The sequence below is a fragment of the Leptosomus discolor genome, chromosome 12 (assembly GCF_034619465.1).
Source record: "Leptosomus discolor isolate bLepDis1 chromosome 12, bLepDis1.hap2, whole genome shotgun sequence".
Taxonomy (NCBI): domain Eukaryota; kingdom Metazoa; phylum Chordata; class Aves; order Leptosomiformes; family Leptosomidae; genus Leptosomus; species Leptosomus discolor.
Genome location: NC_141402.1, coordinates 18,049,659 through 18,075,344, shown reverse-complemented (window position 1 = coordinate 18,075,344; position 25,686 = coordinate 18,049,659). Strand labels below are relative to the sequence as shown.

The 25,686-nt window shown below is 38.9% G+C and overlaps 1 protein-coding gene across 1 annotated transcript in view; it reads left to right on the top strand.

Moving 5' to 3' along the window:
* Positions 1–2,842: 2,842 nt before the first annotated feature.
* The window catches only part of KIF18A (kinesin family member 18A), a 41,939-nt gene continuing 19,095 nt past the window's right edge, over positions 2,843–25,686 (top strand). The window contains exons 1-11 of the mRNA XM_086472271.1: positions 2,843–3,170; positions 3,837–3,994; positions 5,095–5,199; positions 6,172–6,282; positions 11,465–11,662; positions 13,119–13,295; positions 14,174–14,248; positions 14,526–14,635; positions 19,388–19,550; positions 23,521–23,685; positions 24,831–24,952. Of these exons, the coding sequence (XP_086328397.1) occupies positions 2,843–3,170; positions 3,837–3,994; positions 5,095–5,199; positions 6,172–6,282; positions 11,465–11,662; positions 13,119–13,295; positions 14,174–14,248; positions 14,526–14,635; positions 19,388–19,550; positions 23,521–23,685; positions 24,831–24,952 (1,712 nt within the window). The remainder of the gene's footprint in view (positions 3,171–3,836; positions 3,995–5,094; positions 5,200–6,171; positions 6,283–11,464; positions 11,663–13,118; positions 13,296–14,173; positions 14,249–14,525; positions 14,636–19,387; positions 19,551–23,520; positions 23,686–24,830; positions 24,953–25,686) is intronic.

Sequence of the window (25,686 nt, the reverse complement as noted above, 5' to 3'; positions counted from 1 at the left end):
ACTAACAAACCTGAGCACAACCAGAACAGTGACTTCACATTCAAATTGTTCCCCTGTATTTGCCAAACATAATGAGACAATTGCTCTGAATAGTAGCGCTCTGGTTGCCAGGTTTCCTATATATCTAGTTAAAACGTGATTGGACAAATCAAATGCTGCAACTGTATTTAAACAATGCGATAATTTAGTGTTACACGTAGCAAATATACGGTTTTCATCACGCGTTATATCTTGTAATACCGAGTATTTCGAGTACAGCCAGAGGTAAGAATTTTCCAGAGTATAACTAACTGAAATAATACTCAAAACAGTGGAAACATTGCAGTGGTTAGCTACACAGTTTAACTACATGGAGAACTAATGGTTTTCCCCCCGCCCCTGTCCAAAACACTCCAGAACCAAGTCAGTAACTAACAGCAGGCCACATAACTTAAGCAATCTTTCACCTTCCATTAAAAAAAAAAAAAAAAATCAAAATAACTGATAATAAGGCTTTATTTATAAGATAGCCGTGTTTCATTAGAGAGCAGAGACCTTCAGTAATACTGTATTGCCTACTCTCTCCTGCCGGGTAGGAAAGTTGGGAACTTTGACTTAAAAGCTTTTGAAAAAGTGCCATCCTACACTGACACTATTAACAGAAGAGCAACTTTATTTTAACCATCAGATTTTTATTACATGTTTTGCTTGCACTTACCTAGCCAGAGGCTTCACATATTTTGTCTGCATGGATAAGAACATGCAGAGTCATCACCTCTACAAAGTTAGTCTCACGATAATTTAAGCCTCACCTGGGCAATATTTCCCCTTACCTGAAATACGAAAGCGTGTGTCACTCTAACCTTGCACAAACATACCACAGCTCTGAGGTTTTGCAACAAACCACAATGCTTCTACAGAAAACAATGTATGAACAGGGTGAAGACCAACAACCATCACCCAACTCAGGCTGCCCAACATCAGTACAAGCCCAGGAGGTGTTAACACCAAGGACGTGCTTGGCTTACCACCAACCTCACTCTACACAATTGGAGATACCTTTCCATAGCAGTGAGCAGAAAACAGAATGCCTGCATCTGAGGTGGCATTCAGGCACAAATTGAGGCAGCCGCCTGCAAAGCAGGACTTGGACTGAAACAGACGACAAAGGCAGCTAAGGAACAGAAATTCGACCCCATAACGCTTTTTCCCAAAGGCGACCGGAGAAGCGGCACTCAACCCGCACCCCAGCCCCAGCCAGGCCCCAAAGGGGGGGCGCAGGAGCCTGGTGGCTGTTCCCCGCGGCCTGCCTAGGCCAGGCTGGGTGCCGGAGGCCGCCTACCTGCCCGCCCGCCCGCCCGCGCCAGGCCCGGGAGAAAACCTCCTCACCGCGGGCTCTGCCTCTGTCTCCGCTCACGACAGGGCCGCTCCCTGCGGACACACATCTCGCCTCGCCGCGCCCGCCCTCCACCCAGGCCTCCCGTTCTCCCCACGAGAGGCTCAGAAAGGCGGGAAGCGCCGCGCCCGCGGCGCGGCTGTGGGGAAGCCTCCACCTCGGCTTCACACCGGCCGGGCCGCCACCGCCACCACCGCCGCCCCGGGGCTCCCCTCACCCCCAGCAGCAGGCACCGGCAGCCTCCGTAAGGCGGAGCGGAGCTGAGCCACAGGGACCACCCCAGCCGCTGGGCACCTACGGAGTCGGACGGGGCACAAGCAGAGGCCGAACCGGGCGCCCTCTCGTCCCCACGCGCTTACTGTCGACGCCGTCGCGCCGCTGGCGTCACGGGGGCGGCAGCCAATGAGGAGGCGGGGAGGGCGGGCCGCTTGTGTTTGAATTCGGCGGCCGGGGCTAACGGCGATTCACTCGGCCGCGGAGCGGAGGTCAGCGGTGGCCGGGGCGGGGGTCGGGGCGGGGGTCGGGCCCTTCGCTGTAGCCTCGGCTGTGCCGGGGGGCTGAGCCTGTCCCTGGGGGAAGGGCTGTCTGCGGTGGGGCGAGGAGCGAGAGGCTAGGTGAGGGGTGAGGAGCCGGGTGGGGTTGGGGCTGGGCCGCGGCCCCCCACCCGCCTGCCTCTGGGCGTTCCCTCTGCGTAACGGCCTTGCTCCCTGGCTGTGTCCCGGCCGTGCCAGCGGCTGTGGGACGGCTCGGCTGAGCGAGGGCAAGCTTGCCCCGAAGCTTGAAAAGTTGTCACCGAGAGTCTTTACCGCGAAGGTCGCTGTCCGCTGTGGGGACCGAACGACCCTCGGTTACCGGTGAGGGTGACCCGTTAAAAGCACTCTCCGGTTTGATATCCGTGGAACGTGTTTACGTGTCCCGTGCAAGTTACGTTAACGGCGGCACCGCTTTAACCGTCTCTTTAAACCGACCTGCAACGTGACTAAAGCAAAACCCAGAGAAAGGGATAGGCGGCTACTCTGTGTTTTGCTGAAGGACAAGAAAACCACTCGCTTTGGTCTGTGGAAACCTGGTAGCTCATCTGCAAGCTTGCTCTGAAATAGAGGAAAGCCGGTAGATGAATTAATAGTTGAAATTGTTGAAATTGGCTTATGAATTTCTTAGGGAAATGCTACTTAGTTTTCTCTAAAACTGTGCTGAGTTAAGTCACCTTTTGGGGCCAGTTACTGTGCTTTCCAAAGTTGTGCTGTTGCTGTGGCAGTCCAGAGGACGGACTGACAAGGGATGGGCAGGTCCGGCACAGGTGCAAGGTGTTGGCCCCGATTAAAGGTGCGCGCTATTTGAAAGGTTATATTAGAAATAAAAGGTCTTTCACTCTTTTTTTTTTTTTTTTTATCAGTTGCAGAACATATTTGGCTGCTTGATCTGAAAGTCTTGGAAGTGAAGAAGGGGGACATAAGGGACATTGTTATGTCTGCTGCAAAGGAAGAGGATGTCTGTAGTCACGTGAAAGTGGTGGTCCGTGTCCGTCCAGAGTCTCAAAAGGAAAAAGATGGCAACTTTAACAAGGTTGTTCATGTTGTTGACCAGCATATGTTGGTCTTCGATCCAAAGGAGGAAGAAGTTAGCTTCTTTCACGGGAAGAAACTGATTAATAGGGATATTAGTAAAAAAGAAAAGAAAGACCTTAAATTTGTGTTTGATGCTGTCTTTGCTGAAAGTTCATCTCAGTTGGAAGTTTTTGAGCATACTACGAGAAGTGTGATCGATGGCTTCTTAAATGGATATAACTGCACAGGTAAGTTTGCTATTTATCTTCTTCAATTCAAAAACTTCACTAAATTCCTCGAAGTTTCTACCGTTGTATCTGATTGCTTCAGAGGCCTTAAAAAAGGCTGAGATATAAACAAAGCATTTTGTTTTTATGTATAGATATAAGAGGCTGACTTTTTAGCTTATGGAGGTTAGGACAGATCTACGCTATTTTGAAAATGGGTTCATGTTAGGGTTATAGTAGACTTAAGAATTTTGTCTGAAATATGCACGCTTATGAGGGGGCTCCTCTGGAAAGAGTTATTCCACCAGAAGCAGTTGTGTCACTGAGCGTGTGGTAGCGTGCTTTATGAGCGCTCTTTAAAAGCTTGGGTTTTTAATTGGCAAATGAAATGTAGTGAGGGAATTAAATACCTGCCTGCAATAAGTTGATGGCTTAAGGTTATGAAAGTAAGCAAATATTTTCATGGAAGTTGCCAGTGAATGAATCTTGAACTTAAAAAATAAATGTGATTTTGAAATAACTTTCTGATTATAGCTGTTAAAGGTAAAGCCTAGGTAAGAAACATGAGCAGTTTATGAAAACAGCTGTGCAGAATGAGAGAGGTGTGTGACTGTCCATTTGAGTTTTGCATGACTGATATAAAGCAGGTCTTTTTACTTTGTTGTTTTTTTTTTAATCAAAATTCAGTGCTTGCATATGGTGCAACGGGAGCTGGAAAGACTCATACAATGTTAGGTTCCCCTGAAGATCCTGGAGTGATGTATTTAACTATGATGGCACTTTATAATTGCATGGATCAAATAAAAGAAGATAAAATATGCAATGTTGCTGTTTCTTATTTGGAGGTAAGCTAATTCCTGCATTTTAATAAGGCGTATTCTGATAAATGAAGACAAGCTGGTTTTGCCTTCCACCAGTCCTTTCTGGGCCTTTGCAAAATGTGTCCCTAGTAGGAATGGAACTGAATTGTGCTTCATAAGTTTGGTGTTATTCATAGGCACCTGTTAGTCTTTCATAGAAGGCTGCCCAAAAAGGACAACCTCTTCTAATACATTCACTAAACATTCTAATGATTTCTGTCTTGCTGATCAGCTGCATCCCTCAAGATCTGTTGATGTGTGTGTGAAAATATCTTTTCAGGATTGTATTTCAGAACTTCACAATATATATAAGCACTGCGAACTCACACAACATTATATCTAATACCTTTTCAATGATGTCTTGTAAAGTTTTCAGTTTATTTTTTTCATCTGAGATATAGTACAACTACTTGAATTAGAGCTGCTATGCCAATGGTTAGCTCTTTACAAGTATTTGTTTTGTTCTTTGTCACCTTCTCTTCTCTCCTCTCTTCAATGTTTTTGCATCACAGTTCTGTTTTTACAAGTAGCTGTCTTGGCACTGCTGTCAAGCAGTGGTAGTAAAATTGTTATCTTCTAGCCCCCTCAAAGTCTTAATGGAAGAACAGTTAGTATTTGGGGGGCAGAAGGAGGGAAAAATTTGCTTTACTATGTGCTATTTCAAGTGCTTCCACAAACTGAGAAATAAGGTATTTAAGAATTTTAAAAGTATGTTTGGATTAAGAAATCTCATCGAAGTATGCATTAGGAAGTGTAATAGAGGACAATAAATGGTTTGGATTCATGCTTACTGCAAAAGTTTTTTTTGCAAAAAAAAAGTAAACTTTTTTTTCATAAATAATAAAGATTATTTACTAGGGAAGAGTGACTCCCACATCAATGGCTAAAAAAATTCATGCAGGTTGCACTGATTGAATGTTTCAAGCTCAGTATGGGGAAGCTATTTGGTAAAAATTCTACAGAATAAATCTGTTACTTTGTCTTAAAGAAGTATTAAAAAAGATTGATATGATTTCTGGTTAGCGAAGTTTAATCCTGTTAGGTAGGGTAGTTTTTATCAAAAAAATTTCAATTCCCTTTCAAAGGTCTACAACGAACAGATCCGTGATCTGCTGGTGAGCTCAGGACCTCTAGCTGTTCGTGAAGATACCCAGAAAGGGGTGGTAGTTCAAGGGCTAACGTTACATCAGGTATGTAAATAAATACTGAAATTCAGGAAGCCTCACAATACGTTTGTGAAAATGGTGACGTTCCCATTGGTTGGTGACAGTTGTATGCCACTGGGTAATTTCCTGGTGGGCTTTTTTTCTGGCCATAATGACCAGCACCTTAGTAACTTGCAAACCTACTTAGTTGCTCAAAAACAATTCAATCCATATTATTGAAAGGGGACCATTGGTTTGATGCTCATCTTCAGACTTTCAAAGATTTGGGTTTTGGCTAAGACATCTTAGCATTTGTTAAAGAAATTCACTGCCTTCAGTGCCGTCTTGGAGCGTTCTACACCTCTGCAACGTTTGGGGGTTGGTTTTGTTTTAAATAGCAATATTTGGAAAGTTTACACTTTTGTTACTTTTCCAGGCCAGCATAGCAATTCTTTGGCAAAGTTCGTGACAGAACTTAGTTTTCCAATTTGAAATTCAGCTCTTGTGGACCTGTTTTCTTGCAGCCTTTTAGCGTATGTTACATGCTATGTAGCTTCCAGCTTTTGTGCACGTGGAATAGTGATTCAACAGGAAACAGTGGTATTAGTTTGGCTCACTTGGTGAACACCATCCTTCCCAAAGCTTGGGTCTTGTGGGGGAAAAAAATTGGAGTGTTGCTGTTTAATGCATTAGAACAATAAAAATTAAGTCAATCAGTGTTAAAAAAGACTTCTTCTAACTATGGAGAGCCTTTGTAGATTTGCTGAAATTCTTTACTAAAAAATTTCCCTTACTTAAATTTCTGCAGTTAAATGCCTGCTTTTCATACCTTACTGCTTTTTAACTGAGAATGTTTGTTTGAAGTGCCTCAATTCCAAAACAGGCAATTTCTCTTACTTCTAGCTAACTAGAAGTTCCTTTATTTTTTTTGAAGGTGTATGTTAATGTATTTTAGAATCTCCTATAATTGAGGAAAAAGAAAAAATCTTTACGCTTATCTTGTGCTCTACCCTTAAGCCTAAATCAGCAGAGGAAATCCTTCAAATGTTGGATTATGGAAATAAAAATAGAACACAGCATCCCACAGATGTAAATGCCTCCTCGTCACGGTCCCATGCTGTCTTTCAGGTAAGATGATATAGCAGATGTACAGTGGTCATTACTGTGAATTGTAGTTTTTGTTTATTTTTAAAGATGAATACAATAGAAACTTTTTTTAAACTGTGTTGAACCTTAGTTTGGGTGAAAGGAGGTTAAAGTTTTCCAATTAACTCCTCTTGTTGACTTCTCACTACTTGTAAGTATGTAAAGTTTCATAGTGATTATACTTGACAAATCAAATTCAATTATGCCCTCTAGTTCCAATAGTATGAACTAATATTCCTTAGAAAAAATATCTTTTCTGTAAAACTGTAATTTTGACCTCTGAATATACTTCCATATTGTAATCTTATCAACTGAGAGTTGCTGAGTTTAATGCTTTCTGGTTTCATTATGTTGCTCAGGATTTTTGTAGGAAAAATATTTTACAGAATGCGATTATACATCATACTATAAACTGAGAATCTCAGGTAGTACTTTATCATCCTGCTTATTTTGGTTAAGGTTGATTTTTACAATAAAGTGATTACTTAATATTTTGCTATATACCAAGTTTTAGAACAACTGAAGCAGTACGTAGTCTCTGAAAATATCTCCATGCACATGCTTGCATCATCAAAATGAAACGCTGATTTTAAGTTTCCGTAGATTAGAGCTTTGCATGTGCTGTACAGATCTGCTAGAGCTTGACTTCTCCAAAGTTTACTGCTGTTTGCTAAGTACCACCTTATCCTTCCGACTCCTTAAATACAACCTGTGATATTGTTAAAAAATATTATTAAAGATTCGTCTTGTTAACTAAGACTTCTTTTTTCTGTTTGCTAGAGCAAAGCACATTATCTTGAATTATTTATATGTTGCCATTCTCGGTTGCAAAATATTAAAATCAAGTTGGATTCTGGTGCTTGCATTACAGCTAAACTGTTTAACTGTTAGGCAGTTCTTAACTGTGTCTTCAGACTTAGGCAATGCTTAATAACTAACCAAAAGTTTGTATTCTGACATAGAAGATGGCAACACAATGCTCCAGAGCTCTGCTGTCAATACTAATGAGAAAAGAGGTTAATAATAGACTGTAAATGTGTTAAATACTTCTAAAACATGTAATGAAGCAAAAATAATTCCCACTCTAAAAGCGTCCATGTTTTCTTGTATACCTTAGACTTCTATTTGAAATTGCCCTTCCTGTTTTTAATTTCCTCCGAGGTCCTGCCCATGGTGGTACATTTAAGGCACAGACTTCCTATGAAGTTGTTCAGTCTGAGAGTTGCGTTGTCATGTGTTGTGCTGCCTTTAATAAGGCTCAAAGTACAGTGCCACAGACTGAGATCAGAGCGCGAACTGTGGATTTCTGTTTCTTTGCTTGCTGGACAAACAATTCTGTGAACAGGGGTGCTGGAGAGTTTGTCTTCTCCAGCCTACATTCTGTATTTACTCAGGCAAATTGATCTTATGGCAGATATATCTGCTTGTTAGCAACAGTTGCATATTCGCCAAATAAACTCTGCTGACAAAATTAGCATACCTGTATCTTACCACAATTTTGTTTGAATGTATGACCAAAAAAATGGATTGGTATACTTAATCAGATTTACACTTTTTTAAAATCCATCATTTCAAACTATTTCCAGCTTAGACAGCAAAAGTGAACCCACTATGAATGCTTGCAGGTGAGATGATTGTTTACTTTCCAACGATATAAGTAAAAACATAACAAAAACAAAGATCCGCCTGTATCTAAATGTTGTGGGAACAGCAAATACACAATATTTTTCTGTGTGTGCATGTATATATGAGATGTGTATATATATATTTAGGATGCAGCATGTTTGCAATACATTGAATGAAAACTGTCATGTTCAGTGGTTTTGTAAATGGTTTTGACCGATGAACAAGCTTCACTTTTTCTATGAGTATTGTATACAGGCTGTAAACTGGCGAGACAGTACAAATAACAGTCCTTTGAATGTTTACCAAATACTGTTACAGTAAACATCTGGCTTTAAAAAGCAAAAACTTTATACTTTTGCAGCTGATTTATGTTAAGCCCTGAATGATTTTTCTGAGATCATTATTGTTGATAACAGAATTCTTAAGACTGCGCAAACTAGTATGAACGTTTTTGTCCTTGAGTTTGAGATAACTGACCAAGTCACTTCTGCACTAATATCGCTGTGTTCTTTCTTGGTTTTCCTGTGTCCCTGTAGCAGTAGTAGCCAGCGAAGTAGCCCTGGTTGTATAAAATGCACTGGCTGTGTCTTAGCTGGTCTCCATATGCAGCTGCAGTCAGCTAAGTGGCGTGCTTGATTGAACTTGGTATTTGTGGACAAATGTCTGGGTGTCTTTCATGAAGGAAAAGACCTCTCAATGCGGAAATTAGGCATTGCGAGGTCATGGTTCGAAGCCTGCTCTGCTATGTACTCAACATTCAGTCCCAGTGCACAGTTCATTCACAAAAACTGCCAGACTGATTCTGTTCCAGGATACTACAATTAGCAAAAACTTTCTCTGGCGTTCTTTACAACAGTTAATTGGATTAGGAACACTGCAATGAGACAATCCTGAATGTTTATTGTGTTTGTCTTTTGAGATGGTCTGGCTGTCAATAAAGATATTTAATTGTTTTCACTTAAGTATTATTTCTGTTAAGTGCACAAACTATTGGTAAAAGTCATGACTTGTTTTGTTAGACGATTGTATCTTGAATGTGTACTTTACGCAAATATATCTACTAAAATCGCGTGTTCTCAAAGATAAACTAGCGCAGCCTTTGAGTAACGGCGCATTTAAGAGCAAATGGGTTTTAAACCTTTTTCACAGAAGTGACTTAATGCTTGAGAGGAGGGGAGGATTGTCATTTACAAAAATTTTTCTGTAAGTAACTGCTTAATAGAAATGCTGCTGCTGTGTGTAGCACTTGAAAGGAATATTGCTGTTGCTAACTAGATTGGTCCAATGAATGCAACTGGAAGTTTGATTTTAATTAATGTGTAGTGATTTAAGCTAAGAAAAATCACAACCCTACACTTTAAAAAAGTGGATTCTTAGATACTCTGCTCACTGCACTTATTAGAGATGTTTGCATCTGTAAGAAATAATTACAAACTAGTCAATTAGTACTATAAGTAATGGCTTGTGTCAGTTTCTTGTCTATTTACACACATCTGTGACATTCTGCAAAACATGTCTTACCTGCTTGTCCTTTCTTGCCTCTTTGGTTCCACAGATATAAATGATGAGAAATCCCTATTTGCTGTCTTGATTCCTCTTCGGTTTTAAGCTTTCTGTTATTTTAAGTGTTGCTTTCGTTTGTAGAGATCAGTTATTTTTTTATGCTGGCTTTGGTTTTTGCTAATTTTGTTGGAGCAAGATGTTTTCTGGAACTGACTCAGAAAGTAGTAAAAGTCTTGGCCCAGGATATTGAGCTGATTTTAGAGATGCAAGTTTTGCTTTGCTGTACCATCTGTCTTGGGTTTGAAATCTCTATCTAGGTCAGGCAATTACTGCATCTGAAAGTGAAATCCCAATTGCCACACTCTTCTGTTGAAAGTGTTCTGCTGACTGACAAAGAAATAGAAAAGATTCTGCTTTGGGGCATTTCCTGTATCTTTTGAATTTTTATAAAAGCTTGAGTCATACAACACAGTTTGTCTGTCACTCCACCTTTCCCTACTTCGCTGATGTTAGTTCCTGGGTTCTGGTAGAGTGCTACCAGCCTGAGATAGCTACTTTACCAAGATAAGTACAGGGAAGTGGCTTTTTTCTTCGTGGGTTTTTTTTTTATATTGTGGTAGAAATAGTACAACAGAACTTAATTGTATTTTTTGATGTAGAAGCATGTCTATTTAGTATGGACATACCTTTTGTGGCAAGTCATAAGAATTGTATTCACTCATAATACTTGTCAAATTTTTTTCTGTTACGAATTGCTGTGAAGACTTTGTCATGCTCAAAGCTTAAAGCTGCACAACTGCCGAGATACTGTCTTTATTAGTCAATCAGCTCATACGTATGGCAACTCTTTTCCCAAGTCAAAGTGCATTCATGAAAGTGTCGTAACCATTAACCTTACAAATGGCAAGGCAACTCAATGCAACAGGGGAAATTTATAGAGAAACCTGAAAAAGTAAAAGCCATCTAAAGACAACTGTAATTCTTCTTATTGACTGTATAATCATGCTCTGTCTACTTCCTCATAAACCTGAGGAAAGAGTACCTTCACTGGCAGGAAGAAGCAAAACTGTGTAGTTCCTTGTATATCTCCTACATATCTTCAGGAAACAAGGGATGAGGGGAAACAAGTGGCCTCAGGGGCCACAGCTTTCCAAAAGACCCTGGAATAGCATGTGTTTTCACAGCAGTGAATGAGTATTGTTCCCCTATTAATGGTAGTTACAGTTAAGTCTAAGTCCCTGAAGGTCCAGCCTTTTTCCTGGTTTATCCCTATATCTCTTAAAGGTGCTTTTAAAAAAAAATGAACACCTTTATCAGTTTGAAGTGCAATAGTGTGGTATACACCTTGAGTGCAGAAGAATCAAGAGCTATGGTAGCTGTGAAATTCATTTGAAGCCCACGAACCTTTGCCACTGTGGTAAACCCCAGCCCAGCTCCTCTCCTAGGGGAGAGAATCAAAACAGGGAAAAGCAAGAGGGAGAGGGAAATACCTTGTGGCTCACATAACAGAAGTGAAGGGGGTTGAGGGGAAGCAATCACTTGCCACTGGCAGGCTGATGCCCAGCCAGTCCTCAAGCAATAGCTGCTTTGGATAAACTGGCAGTCAGTTGGGGTCAGCTGTCCCCTTGCAAGCTCTTGCCCACCACCTTGACACCGTACGGCTGCTGTTCAGCAAAAGCTAAACACTGGTGTGTTGTCAGCACGGTGTGGGTCACAAATCTGAAAGCTCCATATGGGCTGCTGTGTGTAAAATTAACCTCATCCCAGCCAAATCCAGTGCAACCACACTCTGCTTCTTTTTCCCTACTAATAGCTGAAGCAGGTGAGTTTGAGGTGTTGGAAATGGATTCACTGCTTTCCATTAGGCTGAACTGCCCATTGGTATTAGATCTGTACTGAAAGGTTGAACTTTGATTCCGAGAAGGATTCCCATAAGAATTTCTGAAAACAACACTGTAAAATTAACTTGCTGCTTAGAGTAACAAGAAACTGATTAGTGGTTACTTTTTAATTATTTTCTTTTTTTTTGTTGTAGATATATCTAAGGCAGCAAGATAAAACAGCAAGTATTAATCAAAATGTTCGCATCGCCAAAATGTCTCTCGTTGACCTGGCAGGATCTGAACGTGCCAGCGTGACAAAAACCAAGGGGGCTCGTTTTAGAGAAGGAACAAATATTAACCGCTCCCTGCTAGCTCTTGGAAATGTCATTAATGCCTTGGCAGATCCAAAGGTATGTGCTGCTTTCCCATGCAGTCTTCACCTCCTACTGTTCTGAAAACTGTTTTAAAAATGGTAATCTCTCATTGAGTAATGGGGAATACATTGTTGACGCTTCTCACATCATCGTTTTCCTTTAAGGTTTTCTTACAGGTTCCAATATAATCTTTGTGAAAGCTGAAAGAGTCCCAATGGAAAAGAGTTCTCAAAACCAGTGTGCAGCTACCTAAGCGTAGTGTCAAAACCTTCTTCAAAATCAAGCAAATCACAGAATGTTTAGGGGTTGGAAGGGACCTCAAAAGATCATCTAGTCCAACCCCCCTGCCAGAGCAGGACCACCCAGAGCAGGTCACACAGGAACGTGTCCAGGCAGGTTTTGAATGTCTCCAGAGAAGGAGACTCCACAACCTCCCTGGGCAGCCTGTTCCATATGTAGAGAAGCTTGCATGAGTAAACGATTAAATAAATAGCCTTACAAGGACAAAGATTTTTCCAGGGGTTTATGCCCTTTGATCTTAGGGGGGGAGGCTTTTATAGGAGAAAATAACACCTATCCAAAGTGGTTCTTTTGTGCTCTCACGTGCATCCACACCCTGCTCACAGTAGTGAATTAGTCTCCTGACCTGGCTCACCAGCTCAAGGGAAGGAATGGGGACAGTAGTGTGGGAGAATGAAAAACCTTCTGAACTTTGGCCAAAGTAAAGTCCACTGCCTGCAACTTCAGCCCTCTTGTCCTTCTGGTCAGATAGCAATTTCCCCCTTCAAATATGTCAGGGGAAAACCATCAGAGCTTTTATTTTCCTTCCTGGTGCTGCACATTCTCATCACCATCTTGTTGGAGTGGGAGGCAGAATTTAAAATCTGTACTATGGACATAAGTAAGATTCTTCACATTGATTTATTTGGTGTGGGATTGGGGTCCTAGTGACCTAACTTTGTACCGTGAGATGAAGATTCTGTAGATGTGATTGAAAAAAAAGCTTAACAAAGCAGACTTTAGGCTGCCTGGAAAGGTTGTGGAATCTCCATCCTCAGAGATATTCAAAACCCAGGTGGGCATTGTCCTTGGCAGCTTACTCTGGCTGACCCTGCTTTGAGCAGAGGAGTTGGACTAATTGGATTTTGAGAGGTCCTTCCCAACCTTGATTGTTCTGTGAAGTGAAAGCAGTTTAATGTAGTCTACCTTTTCTGTTAGTTGTGCACGTCACAAAAATAGTTGTTATGTATCCAGACATCAGAAAGTAATCTGGCTAATGCATGTGTTATAAAGGTATTAAATAGTCCAGGAGATATAAAACTGTTTGAGATGTGTATGTAATTTTAAGGAAAATTTCTTATGTCAAAGAAAAGCTCTAAGGCTGCTTGTCGTGTTTTGAGGCATTGTTCAAATTCTAAGTGGACTTTTAGGCAGGTGAATATTTAAAGTGAAATTGGCTAATCCATAAAAATGCATATAACTCTTTCTCTAGAGCAAGAAACAGCACATTCCTTATCGAAACAGCAAGCTGACTCGTTTATTGAAAGATTCTCTTGGAGGAAATTGCCGAACAATAATGATAGCTGCTGTTAGTCCATCTTCTATGTTCTATGACGATACATATAATACTCTTAAGTATGCAAACCGAGCAAAGGATATCAAATCTTCTGTGAGTATGTTGGTATTTATTGATCTTTTGTCAAAGTCTAATAATATAGTATTAAGAGAGGGAGAGTTATTTCTTTTAAGGGTTATAACTTCTTTCATTTTTGGCTCAAAATTGTATTCATTTACCTGTTCTTTCTTACAGTCAACTCTTCATCACTGATCGGTATATGTAGTAGATAGAGTAGACACTAGTTCTGTCCTAAAAGCAACATAGCTGCATTAATGGGATTATGCTGCCAGTTTGAAAGGGTTTGGTTTGTGAGCATCAAATTTAGAAATAATCCCCAGCTTGTAGAATTCACAGCCAGTTTCAGTACCTTACTATTACTTTCCCAGAAAATTCTAAAAGCGTATCAAAGAAATGTTTGAGCAGTTGTACAAGATCCAGTCCATGTTTGTTACAGGTAGAATTCAGCTGGAGCCAAGAAGCTCAATGAGACTATACTGATAAATTGGCTATTGGGGTGTCCTGTCTTCTGCTCTCTTTTTTTGTTCATAATACTTTGTATTGCAGCTCCTGATTTCTTTTATGTAATATGGACTGGACTAGTTTCCTTTTGTTGCATAGTTAAAGATAGCTTTTCTAATAAAATGCACAAGATACACATTAAGTAGTAAAACTAGTCTGAATAAATGCAAAATGTGCTTGCAATGTAAATGCAAATTTTTTTTTTATGGTTCTGATGGGGGAAATGACATGGCTATGGGTGTGCAACAGACGACTACGTATTTTTGTTGCACAAGTCAGGATTTTATTCATCCCTTTCCTCATAACATAGTGCAAGTGTAATTATGTAGTACTTACACACAGTGTATTTATTACACGGGAAAACATGAGAACGCCTTCTTAAATCCTAACTTGTTTCTTTTCTCTAACAGTTGAAGAGCAATGTTGTTAGTTTGGACAGTCACATAAGCCAGTATGTTAAAATTTGCGATGAACAAAAGAAAGAGGTATGTAAAAAAATCTATTGTTAAAAGTTTGAAAGATCAATTGTTTTAACTTTGAATACAAAAAAACCCACATTTATGGGATTAAACCTGTAAGGCAATACTCTCTTAATTACCCCATATACTCTTTTGAAGTAAGAACGATGTTTTGTCTTCTAAGAGGAGTATCATCTGCTACCATTTGTAAAGCTTCTCAAGACATAAGCACAGAATGATAGGTTTGGAAAAAAAAAAACCCACAAACCTATATTCTAACTAAAAGGTACCTTTTTTGTTTTAGATCCTAATGTTAAAAGAGAAACTGAGAGAATATGAAGAAAAGCAAGCAAGCATTCCTGAAAATTGTAATGCTGCAGTACTTTCAAGCAACCAGAAAGTGGAAATACAAAGGTAAATTAATCGCATAACGATCTTGCTTCAAAACTGCATTTGCATAACTTCCAGAAGCTATTGTAAAACAAACTTACTCTTTTCAATATTGGTTCCTCATTTTTAACATTGCTTAATTAGACTAGGTGTGGCTTTGCATAATTTATCACTTCTTTTCGGAACGACTTGGTGGTGGATTTAAAACACGTATTGTGTACTTCAGGAAGTATCCTGATATTAACCTTCTAGGCAAAATATTCAGTAAAACACTGCAAGATAGCCATGTACTCTGATCCTCGAAAAGCTGACATAACTCAGACATCGCAATTTAGATCAGTGGTGAAGGTCCTGCATCTATAGTAAGTTTCTTATGAAGGTTTTTAAAAAGCTTATATGCTGGGCTTTTTAAAGCTTATCAATACATTCATTATTGTAATGAAGGTAGTTCATGGGCAAGTCGGGTATTTTTGTCTTGAGGCTACCGGTGTTATTCTGTATTAATGTGCAGATGAAATTCTACCATTAATAACACAAAACGTTTTAGGACAAGTGTTCTCTAGGAAGCTCAAGGGCTTTATAGGGTTAAGAAGTTCTTTTCTACTACCAAGCTAAAGATTTCAGGGAAAAAAATAAGAATCATTTTAATACTGGTTGTTTAAAGTACCACTTTGTAATGTAGGTTTTCAGAAAAACTAAAATCAAATGTATATTTTATAAATTTCTTATCCTATTTTGAGCCTATATTTAGCAAAATTGCTATGAATTCATTTTAGATCACCTTAACTTTTCAGATCTGATTTCTATTGTTATTCTTGTGTTGTTAGAAGAATCCTCACGTGAAAGGACTATCTTTCAAAACCTGAGTGCGTGTGTATTTACATACGTATGTGCACACACATATGCAGCGGCAGATCAGAATGAGACCATGATTGTGAAAGGTTTGGTAGCAGAAATATTTGGTGAAAGTCTGTATTTCTGGCAGGTAGAGAGCTGGGTTAGGGTCATTCACTGGGGAGTTATCAGGGAGAACACTGAAAAGTTGGTGAAAGTCCAGTGACAAAAAATAACTGCCAGCCAGCCAATCAGCTGCAAGTTCATCAAATAAAAAGACAGTAAAAAAAAAAAAGGGGGGGCAAACAAAACTAAATAGCCGAGCAACTGATCTGTTTGCGAGCTGAACAATAACCTAATGGTAGAAATACAGTGATAAATACAATAAAATAGGGTAGTGTTATATTTTGAGTGTTATATAATAAAGAAATAAAATAACTTTAAGTAAGTGGAAAAGAGTGGAACATAATAGCAACAAAAGCTTCCTGATAGACATGTCTGTGGAACCACCCTACTTGGAGGATGATAGAAGCCCATCTCACAGGACTTTTAAAACTCGGCAGAGTCCTTTAACAGGAAAAAAAAAAAAACAACTCCTTTTCTGGTAGGAAGCTTATCTTCGTAACAGAAAAAATGTGAAAATATCTTGCAAGTAAGAGAAAGTTCCTGTAGTTTTGAAGTTTTAAAGTTACCAATAGTCTGGTGAAGATCTGGACTTTTAAAATCAAAACTGTGTGTTTTGGGGAAAGGGACAGGGTTTTCTTTAGTAACCCTGTGAACAAGTTACCAAATAGAACTTGACTGTCTCTCACATTATACAAACATTCCAAAACTGTACTCTGTTCTAATGGTGACGTTTCTCCTCACAGACCAGTTTAATTGTTTTAGTAATCAGGGAGTGGGGCAGGGGGGATGACACAGGAAATAACACGTGTTTGCAGCAGGAGGGAGCACATGAATGCTAGCTTTCAGCAAAGCTACTTAACAGGTCATTTTTGTAGGCAGACAGAACGTGGTTTGCATAAGTGACAACTACTGCTGGCAGGTACTACTTCAGTAGTATCTTTCCCTCAAGGTTTGAGAGGCAAGAACTTGCAGCTCTTCTTTCCACAAAGAGTTTAGTTTATGTTCGTAGATTTCTTACTTGCTCTTGCTTTTGTATTTCTTGGTCTCTTTTTCTTGGTGATATTCATGTCTGTCTTTTTGGATGTGACACTCTTTTGGGAGAGCACACAAAAAGTAACAAATTTAGATGTTTGGTGTTGGTTTTGTTCATCCCTTCATTGCAGGAATCAATCTATTCCATAAGAAGGTTAGGTTTTGGTGTGAAAGTCTTTCTGGATCTGTCTCTCCATGTCTCATCACGTATTTCTGATAATTATTCACCTAGGTTATTCAGTGAACTTTCTTATTCGTCCTTTGAATGTGGTATTTCTTAACCTGCAAAACCTTCTGAGGCAAAAGTACAAACCCATTCAAAGCAAAAAGCTCTCTAACTGAGCTTCGTTTTACTGGCATTCCAATTGCTTCAATAAACCTCTCGTTCAGATTATTTAAATTTAATTTTCAAAAGTAGTGTAGGTTTCTAAGTCATATTGATAGTTCTCACAGTTTTCCTGCATATTTTTGCACTATAAGTCTTTAAGGTTATTTTAATTTCCTATGATTTGTCTCTTGTTTCATTCACTATGTGTGCAGGAAGAATCAGTCAAGGACAAGTTCTCTAAAATGTCTTCTCAAAACGCTTTACATATTCTATGCCAAGATTTGTTGGTCAGAGAATGTTTGGGGATTAATGTTCTGGAATATCTATAGAGACACATGTAAGCCTATCCCTTTCCCTCTAGATATCAGCATTAAAGTGGATGTTTCATTCTCTTCTTCCTCGTGACGATCCTGTCAGGTTCATGCTACTGATAATGTGCGGGAAATCAACCCACATCCATTTACAGATTTTGCAGGTTTTCTGCTGTCTTCTTCCTTCTGTTTGGGACAAGGTAGAGAGCCTTATCTGCAGTCTTGTGTTTCAGTTCACCTGCCTAAGATTTTTGCTTCACTCGTATCAGGAGGAGACTCATTACACCACTCGCTTCTTGAAACCCAAAGGTCATTTCTGCTCCCTCTGTTGTCTAAAGCTTGGAGATGCATTGTCTGCCACCCCTTCAAGTCTTGAGCCTGTTGAGGTAGACAGTGGACACTGGTTTTGAAACTACCACTGACAGGTCCACGAGCTCTTTGAGACTAGGTAGTCCAGGGAGTATGCCTGCAGGATCAATTTGTCATTTTTAAGTGGAGAGGGTAAAGATAACTCGACAAGAATAGAAGTGTGCTTTCTGAAAGGGTGAATCCAGATCAAGTTGGGAGCTTTGCAAGGGCATCTATACTTGATGCTATATTTGGGACAGTGGTGTACACAAAGGGTTGATTTTACAGGTTATAGTTCCTCTCAGTGGCCATACATAGAATCAGAATCTTCAGCCTCTCAAGTCATGCCCAGGGTTTTACTGTAAGGGAGAGAGAAACATTCACCTTCATTTCTTACTGCCATTTCCCAGGCAGCTGGGAGGAACCATGTTTCTATGGATACTATGGAGGAAAAAAATTCCTCAACAGTTGTGTGATAGATGAGAGTAGTGCAGATTGTACAGATAGTAATGGTGTAGTGTGATAACTCTATTCTGCAGCTATTGTATTCTTTTTTCCAACTTCTGTATGTGTTTTGGTACGCATTTTTACCTAGATACAATGGCATTCTCTGGACCCTTTTAGGTGAAGCTGTTGAATTTCTAAAACTGTAGAGAATTCTTTTGTTAATTCTGTTTGTTTTTAAAATGAGAGTAATAAAACGCTAGAATAAAAGACTCGAGTTTTTCAGACTTCAGACTATGAAATGGAAATGCTACTTCTGAAACACCCTGTCAAGAAGTTGAATACGTGGCAAGAAGGTCTCTTCACCTTGCACTCTAGTTGAACCTATGTGTTACTTCATAGTATTGTTACAGTATTTAATTTTATGATCTTTTGTACTAAACACTGTATGTTTAGTATATGACCTCAAATGTTTCATGTCTTTAGAATATTTCCATGTTAAACTGTGCCTTTAGTCTTAGTGAAGTTCTGCCAACTCAGTAGGATGTTATGGAATGTCTTGTATACAGGGTTTGTCGTTATCAAGATACACAGTAACTTTTGGGCTATTCTGTACTGAATTTCCAGTGTTCAGGAGTAAAGTGAAAAAGTGCCACCATTGAAACTTATATTACAACATGGTAATGCTTACAGGCTTTTTCCTTTCCTTGCTCTGATTTGGATTGCAGACTAGGGATAAGCAGATTTTTGAGGCCATTTAAACATTGGTCTCCTTGGAAATAACAAGTACCCTATACCACTAGTTTGGTTTTTAGCCTGTGATGCATGTTCTGATTTTTGTTGTCCATTAGTTATGAAAATTGTACAACAGAACTTCAGAGAAAGTGAGCAACTGAAGGCTTTTATGCATTTCCTTTTTTGAGTGATCGCTAGCAGGGTTTTTTTGAAGGCAACCTTGTATGTCTATGGCAACAGTAGTCTGATTTGTTTAATATATTAGTTTAAGTAGTAGAGAAAATAAGTATTTAGTATCTTTTGGATGTAGAGAAAAGACTTACGTGAGAAAGTTCCAGATGACTGAATCTGTGTCGTCTTCGTAAGTACAAAAATGTTTGGTTTTAGTGATGTCTTCAAAATTTCACATTAAATGTGCAGCTCAAGTACGTAAAATCTTTACTGATGTACTGACACTTTATTTAGTCCTCAACTATAGCAGACTTTACTTTTTTATTAATTTATTTATATTTATTTTAGTAACTTGGAATTGAGCATTCCCCTTGTAAAGGAAGATGGTCACTAAAAAAGTCTTCAGTAAGTAATCTGCTATTTATTCTTGTCCTTTGGTTCTTATAGATACAAAGAAACCCTCAAAAATTTGTTTGCAAAACGTGAGGAAATCAGAAAAGAATATCTCAAGTTGGAAATGCAACTGAAAGAAAACGCACTGAAGACACATTACCAGAAACAATGTCATGAACAAATTCTACTGATGTGCTCTGAAGAAAGAGTAGAAAAGGTGAGTTTTCTATAATGTAATAGAAGGTATCATGTCTCTTCATTTTGCTATGCTAATGTATGAATTTTGCTTAAGTAATTCTGTAATTAGTTAATGCTTAAATATTTAATGAAAATGGGACACACTGATTATGACTCAAATCACATTTTCTGACAGTGAAGCAAAAACGCAGCAGTAATGCCACGTGTGCTATTTTTTTCCAGGCTGCATGGAAGACTGTTGATGTACTTCTTGCTGCTAATTGTGAAAACTATTCTGCTTGTCCTTGTGTAGGCTTGATTGTCACAGTTAAGACCTGAGTAGACTTAGTAGACTCATAGTGCTCTTGCCCAAAACCAAAGCATGTTGATGTATGTATGGTACAGCTGTTGGGACTGTTGCCAAGCTGAGTAATCCATTTGTGTTTTAAATGGAAAAGCATGGACCTTGTGCTAAACAAGAGATTCTTGTTTTCCATTGTCACCAAGATGATGTTTGGATAGCTGCTTAAGGATACTCATATGACTAAATTTACATTTAGTTGTCATGAATTTGAAGAGGAGAATTTGGGGGCTACAGATGAGCAATTGCTGTTGTGCAACACTAAATGCTCATATCTTTCTAGAAGAATCAGAGTAGAAATAAGTAAGCATGGTTAGATAATATCTTAATTTTTCTGATACAAGTAAGTTTAAGGGAATATATGTTTTAGGTAAATATGAAGTTGAGGATGGGGCTGATTTTGCTTAGTCACAGTAACAATCTGTATTTGGCCAAAAATTATACTTTACCATATGACTCTTTTTTTCCAAATGATTCACATGAAATTTGGTCCTTAGATAAATGTCAAAGTGAAAATATATCACAGGTTCCTGCTTGTCATTAATGGAGATATTTCAAGTGACTAATGTGTTCTAGTATTGTCTTTTATGCCATAGAAACTTCGAAGTAATATTTTGTATCTATGCCATACTTTTAAATGCTGCACAGAGCATAGCTGTAACTGTATTCATAATGAGGAGTTACACCTTCATACACTCTATTTCATACGAATGTTCTTTGATCTGATTTAACTTTTTTTAAATGTTAGCAGTGCTGCAATCAAATGCACGTGCTTTACTAAGGGTCAAGAGTAACCATCCTATAAGTATGATGCCTTATTTGTTAACAAGAGTAAGTTACTGTAATGGTAAAACTAAATGCCCTTCTGCAACTACTTTGGAACAAATTGGGTTTTAATTTGGAATCCAGTCATCTGATTACCAAAGTGACTGCTCAAGTTTCCCTTGTGCGTGATAATGCTTCTGTTCTTCCTTGTATTTTTATAGATGTGCTATTTTCCTAAATGACTCTGGGTTTTCTCTCTGTAAAATACACTGTTAAGTCACAGGGGTATTTCTGAAATACTAATTTTTAAGGGCAAAGTTTTACTTAAAAAGTATTTTCTCATTTTACACTTAACTGTCTGTGCTTAGTAACTAGATACAATAATGATTTTTAGGTAAGGTAACACGAAGCAGATGATATCTTATCTATACTTGAACAATTCCAGTTTGAACACTTTAATTCAAAAGAATAGTTTCAGAAAGAAGGAAAAAGCTTACGTATAAGTTTAGGTTATCTTAATCTCTGTTCTTACAAATGCTTTCTTGTTGCAAAACGTTGTTACAATATACTTGTGAGATTCAATCCATCCTGAACCGCTAAGAAATAGTTTCCATTTTCCACGTAACTGCCCCTGTTTCCACCTTTTTTGGAACTTGCATGCTGCCCATTTAAAAGCCCTGTTTACGTCCTGCCTTATGCCTGTTTCTCCACTCCTGTTACCTGTATTTCTGCATCTGTGGTGTTTTTCCTGTTGCATGCTTGGTGTCACCTACAGCAGTGTTAGCCAGAAAACCTTTGTGCCAACAGGAGAATGTGTAGAGCTTTCCTCTTTGTATGGAAACATACATAGTATGTGCTCCTGTGTTACAGTTACTTTTAACTGTCTTGCTGAGTTGGAAGAAGTCTACTCAGTTTTGACCTATTTTATCTTGAAGGTTTCTGCATTAGCCATGGAATCTTTTACCATTTTCTTAATTTTTCATTTTTAAAGAAATGGCAAAAAACTGCTGGTACTTTAGGCTTTGAAAAAAGTATATTAGATTAAAAACCACTTCTACATTTCTAATTACCCCTTTAACATTATTTTTACTGTCTGGAAAAGGAGCATATTCCTGGAAAGCAGTCAGTCTATCTTGGCTTCAGTTTTTCTGCTTACTGCAGTTGCCCATCCTGGGCTCAAAAAAGCTTGTTGAATATGTCGCAGTTCTTCAGCCTGGGAGGGACAATTTCTTGTGTACCTTTTTGTGTTTTGGTTTTTTCGGTTGCAAAACAGAGTAGCAACTCAGTGTCTTTCCTAGGACCTACTACGTGTATTCCGGAGGTTGTGTACAGGCAGCGCTCATAACGGTTATTTTTTTCTGTTGTAGCACACTGATGTAACGTCCTTTCTTCCTGGGAACCTATGGCATATTGTCAATACCACCTTCGGTCCCAGTTACCCCTCCTGCACTGTGTAAAAGCTGAAGTATGCAAAACAATGCATTTAGATTTCTCTGCTTTAGCAGTCCTGAAAGCTCTCCCCTAATCTGGTCAGAGGGAACCAGTGGTCATGGTGAGCTTTAGTCTGGCAGGTAACTCTTCCTCCTGGTACTTTCCCTAAAGAACTGGTCTTTTACAAAGTGGTCTTCTCTGGATCCTCTGTCATCTTAGCAGATAAGACAGTCTAAAGAGAAAGAAAAGTGAAATTCTAGCCAGAATCTAGGCTTTGACCCGGTAAGTTGCCTGGAGCCCATGTAGTTCAGGTGTCTGCACCACGCTGGTTCTGTTCTGCACGCCATGTGTTGAAGTAAGCTTTTGGGAAAAGGCAGCTGAAGCAATGCAATCTGCATCTCTCCACATACAGTTCCTGTTTTATACAGGATGTTCAGAAAGGCACGCTCTTCAGTTAGAGTAATTTCTGCTTTCCGCAACAGTAGGGAGATACATTCAGAGTTTCTGATGATGTTTCTTAATAGGACTAATTTAGCCTGCTATTCTAACTATGTAGATTTATTCTAACTGACAAAGTTTTCATTTAGGGTGTTAATTTTGGATGTATGGGTTTAGAGATTAGTTTATATAACTTATAAAAAAAAGCTAGGTTCTGTATGTTTGTCTGGATTGAGTGTAGCAATATACTTGAAATGTTTGTGGCGTTTTGTGTTTGTTCTTAACTGAAGTTTAGGCAAAGCTGAACTCTGTGAACTCTATCTAAAGTTCATGTTATCTATGACTAGTTGAGTTACTGACCTAACTTTTAAAGTATACAGCAAACTATAGTTGTTTTTGGAATAGGAGTGTCCTTTGCCTTGTGATGCTGCCTCATTCATATCCCGCTTGCTGTTGCTGGTTTTGTGCCTTGCTGTTGTCAGATTTCAGAGACGCAGCAGAAGAATTTTGGTGGTTGAAGATAGAGATCTTTCCTTTTGCCAAATAATTTATCCTGTAGTGGGCTTTTTTTAGGACATACTGCATTAGGAAAACAAAGCAGAAAATTCTTTCTTCATACTCATGCCTGACTTAGTAGAAATTATTAGGCTTTGTTGTATCTAAAAGTGTGTTTGTCTGGGCATGTGTAGTTTTTCCAGTCTTTCCAACTGGCTTAGATAATTATGGCTTAGAACAGAAATGGATCAAGAACAATGCATTATTCTTTAAAGGAATAATCAAATGACTGTAGTCTCTCTTATAAGGGCTTCTGGGGGAGGAAAAAAAAAAAAAAGAAAATGTTTAATTCGGTAATGCCTGTAAGGAGAATGTGCTGCTTCACTTCTATTAAACTGGTCAAAAATGCAAAATGTTTGTTAAGCCCAGTTGAGTATAAAGGTATCAAAAAAGTCCTTTTATATGGAGATGTTTGTGAACATCATTTGAAAGTTTTCCCCTTACCTGCTGATTTCTTTAGGCCGCTTGCAAGAGAGATCAAAGACTTGCAATGCTTAGTACCCACCGCATACACGTGCAGAAGAAGAAAGAAGAGGAGGTCGAACGTTTTGAGGAAAACACCAATTGGCTGCATCGAGTTGAAAATGAAATGCGCCTCCTGAGTCAAGATGGGAGTATTCCAAAGGTAAAATGCCTTTCACTTCAAGGGCAGATTTCATGCATTGTAGGCAACATCTGACTACAGTTAAGAGTAGGTGATTTTTTTTCTTTTCCCCTCTTTTCATCTCGCTTCTACTCATGGCTGCTGCTATTCTTTCAGGGTGGCTTCAAATTTTTATCTTAGCTGGTTCTGTTCTTCTTCATTGCTTGGGCAAGTATTCCTTGTTCATGAAAATATGCGATTACATACAAAAATGCGGCTAAAGGGGAATAAGTATGCTAAGGCTGAGCAGTTGATGTGGCTGCCAGAGTGTCGATCCTGCTCCTGTCCATACAGTTACAGTCTTGCCTTTACAGTAGCTGCTGATGCTTGTCAAACCATGTGACAACCTAATTCTTAGTCTGGCCAAAAAACCCCACCAAACTTCTTTTTTGAAGAATGCTAGGGGAGGAGTGGGAGCGGGCAAAGAAGTGGGAAGCTCTGCTAAGTTCTCTGCCGAGTTTTAGCAAGTAGTCAGCTCAGTGCAGCCTCGGACAAGCATCAGAGCTGGCGGAAGGGAAGGGATGAAGGTCTGTGCAGGAACAGGAAGAGGAAAGGAAAGGTGGGAGGTTGTTCCTCCCTGACTTTAAGTCTCAGCCAGCAATTGGAGTGGCTTAAATGATAGTGCAATGAACACTTACGTGACTCATAATTGAAAGTATTTCATTATCTGTATTTTTATTGGGATGACTTAATATGTTAATACCTTAAAAGAAATTAAGATATTTCAAACAGGATACTGGCATATCAGGAAGATGACTGAATACAGTGGAGACATGTCCCAGACAATGTCACTAATTCAGATATGGAGCAAGTACACAGTAAAAGAGGCAAACATATTTTTGAGCATGCATAGATAAGCATACCTATGTGCCTGTTGGATTCTTAATGCTAATTACAGAACACCCACTATTGGTCAAAGGAATCTATGAAGTAGGATTTATGCATGTAAAAAAAAAATCAAACAGTTCATACTCTTCTGCCATAAAACTTTATTACAATAATATAGATCCACTCCATCTTTTCTTCACAATGTAGGATAAACTAGTATTATTTTTAGTTTTAAATTTTAATTTCTCACTATCACTCTGATGTGCAGTCATTGGTTTTTCGCTTGCTAATTTCTCAAGGAACTCTGTGAAGATCTGCGGTGTTGCCATTTAAACCTAGAAGTTGAGGACCTGAAAGCCCAGATTCAGCACATGTTATCTCTGTTGTCCCTTCAAGATCAGCATTATAAGGAGACAGAAAAGTAAGTATGGTTTGATAGCAGGAGGGATAAGACCTCTACTCTGACATCTGTAACTTCAAAAGACATAGCTATGGAATTTAGTTTTAGTTGAAACAGAAGCAAGATTTTTCTCCAGCTTCTTTTTTTAGGTTAGAATTGTGTTTTCTTAAGCACAAAGATATGTAAAATAATAATCGCTTTATAAATTTGGGTCTGTGTCCACCATTGTTTAACAGAAACTGCAGGTATACACTAATGCTTCATATTTCTATCTAATTTTCTTCTTTTGCATAGGTTTTACAAATTGTTCAATAGAATAAGGTGTCTTTTTTTTCTTCTGTGTTGAACAGCAGTACTGATTTTTTTTTAATAAATGTTTGTGTTCTCTTTTAATTCCTTGCACTGTAAAAATTAACTAATTTACCTGTATTAAAAATTGTTACTGTTCAACTCTTATATAGCTAGTCAGGCTGAAAAAAGCTCAATTTGCAGGTAAGCATCAGCTCTTTTTCTCAGTCTCTTGAAAATGTTGGAGACTAGCTGTCGGAGTGTGACGTAAGGAATGGGAAGTAATCGCAAATCTGATCAGTAAATAAGTATATTAAAATTATAATTAAATCGTTCCAAAGGGAAATAACCAGCTGTTCTTCCTTCTTTGGAGAAAACACTGTTACCATAAACATTACAAAAACTAATACATAAACCTGCAAAACTGAAAGCAAAATTTTTAAAGCTGCATTGTTAGTCATTACAAA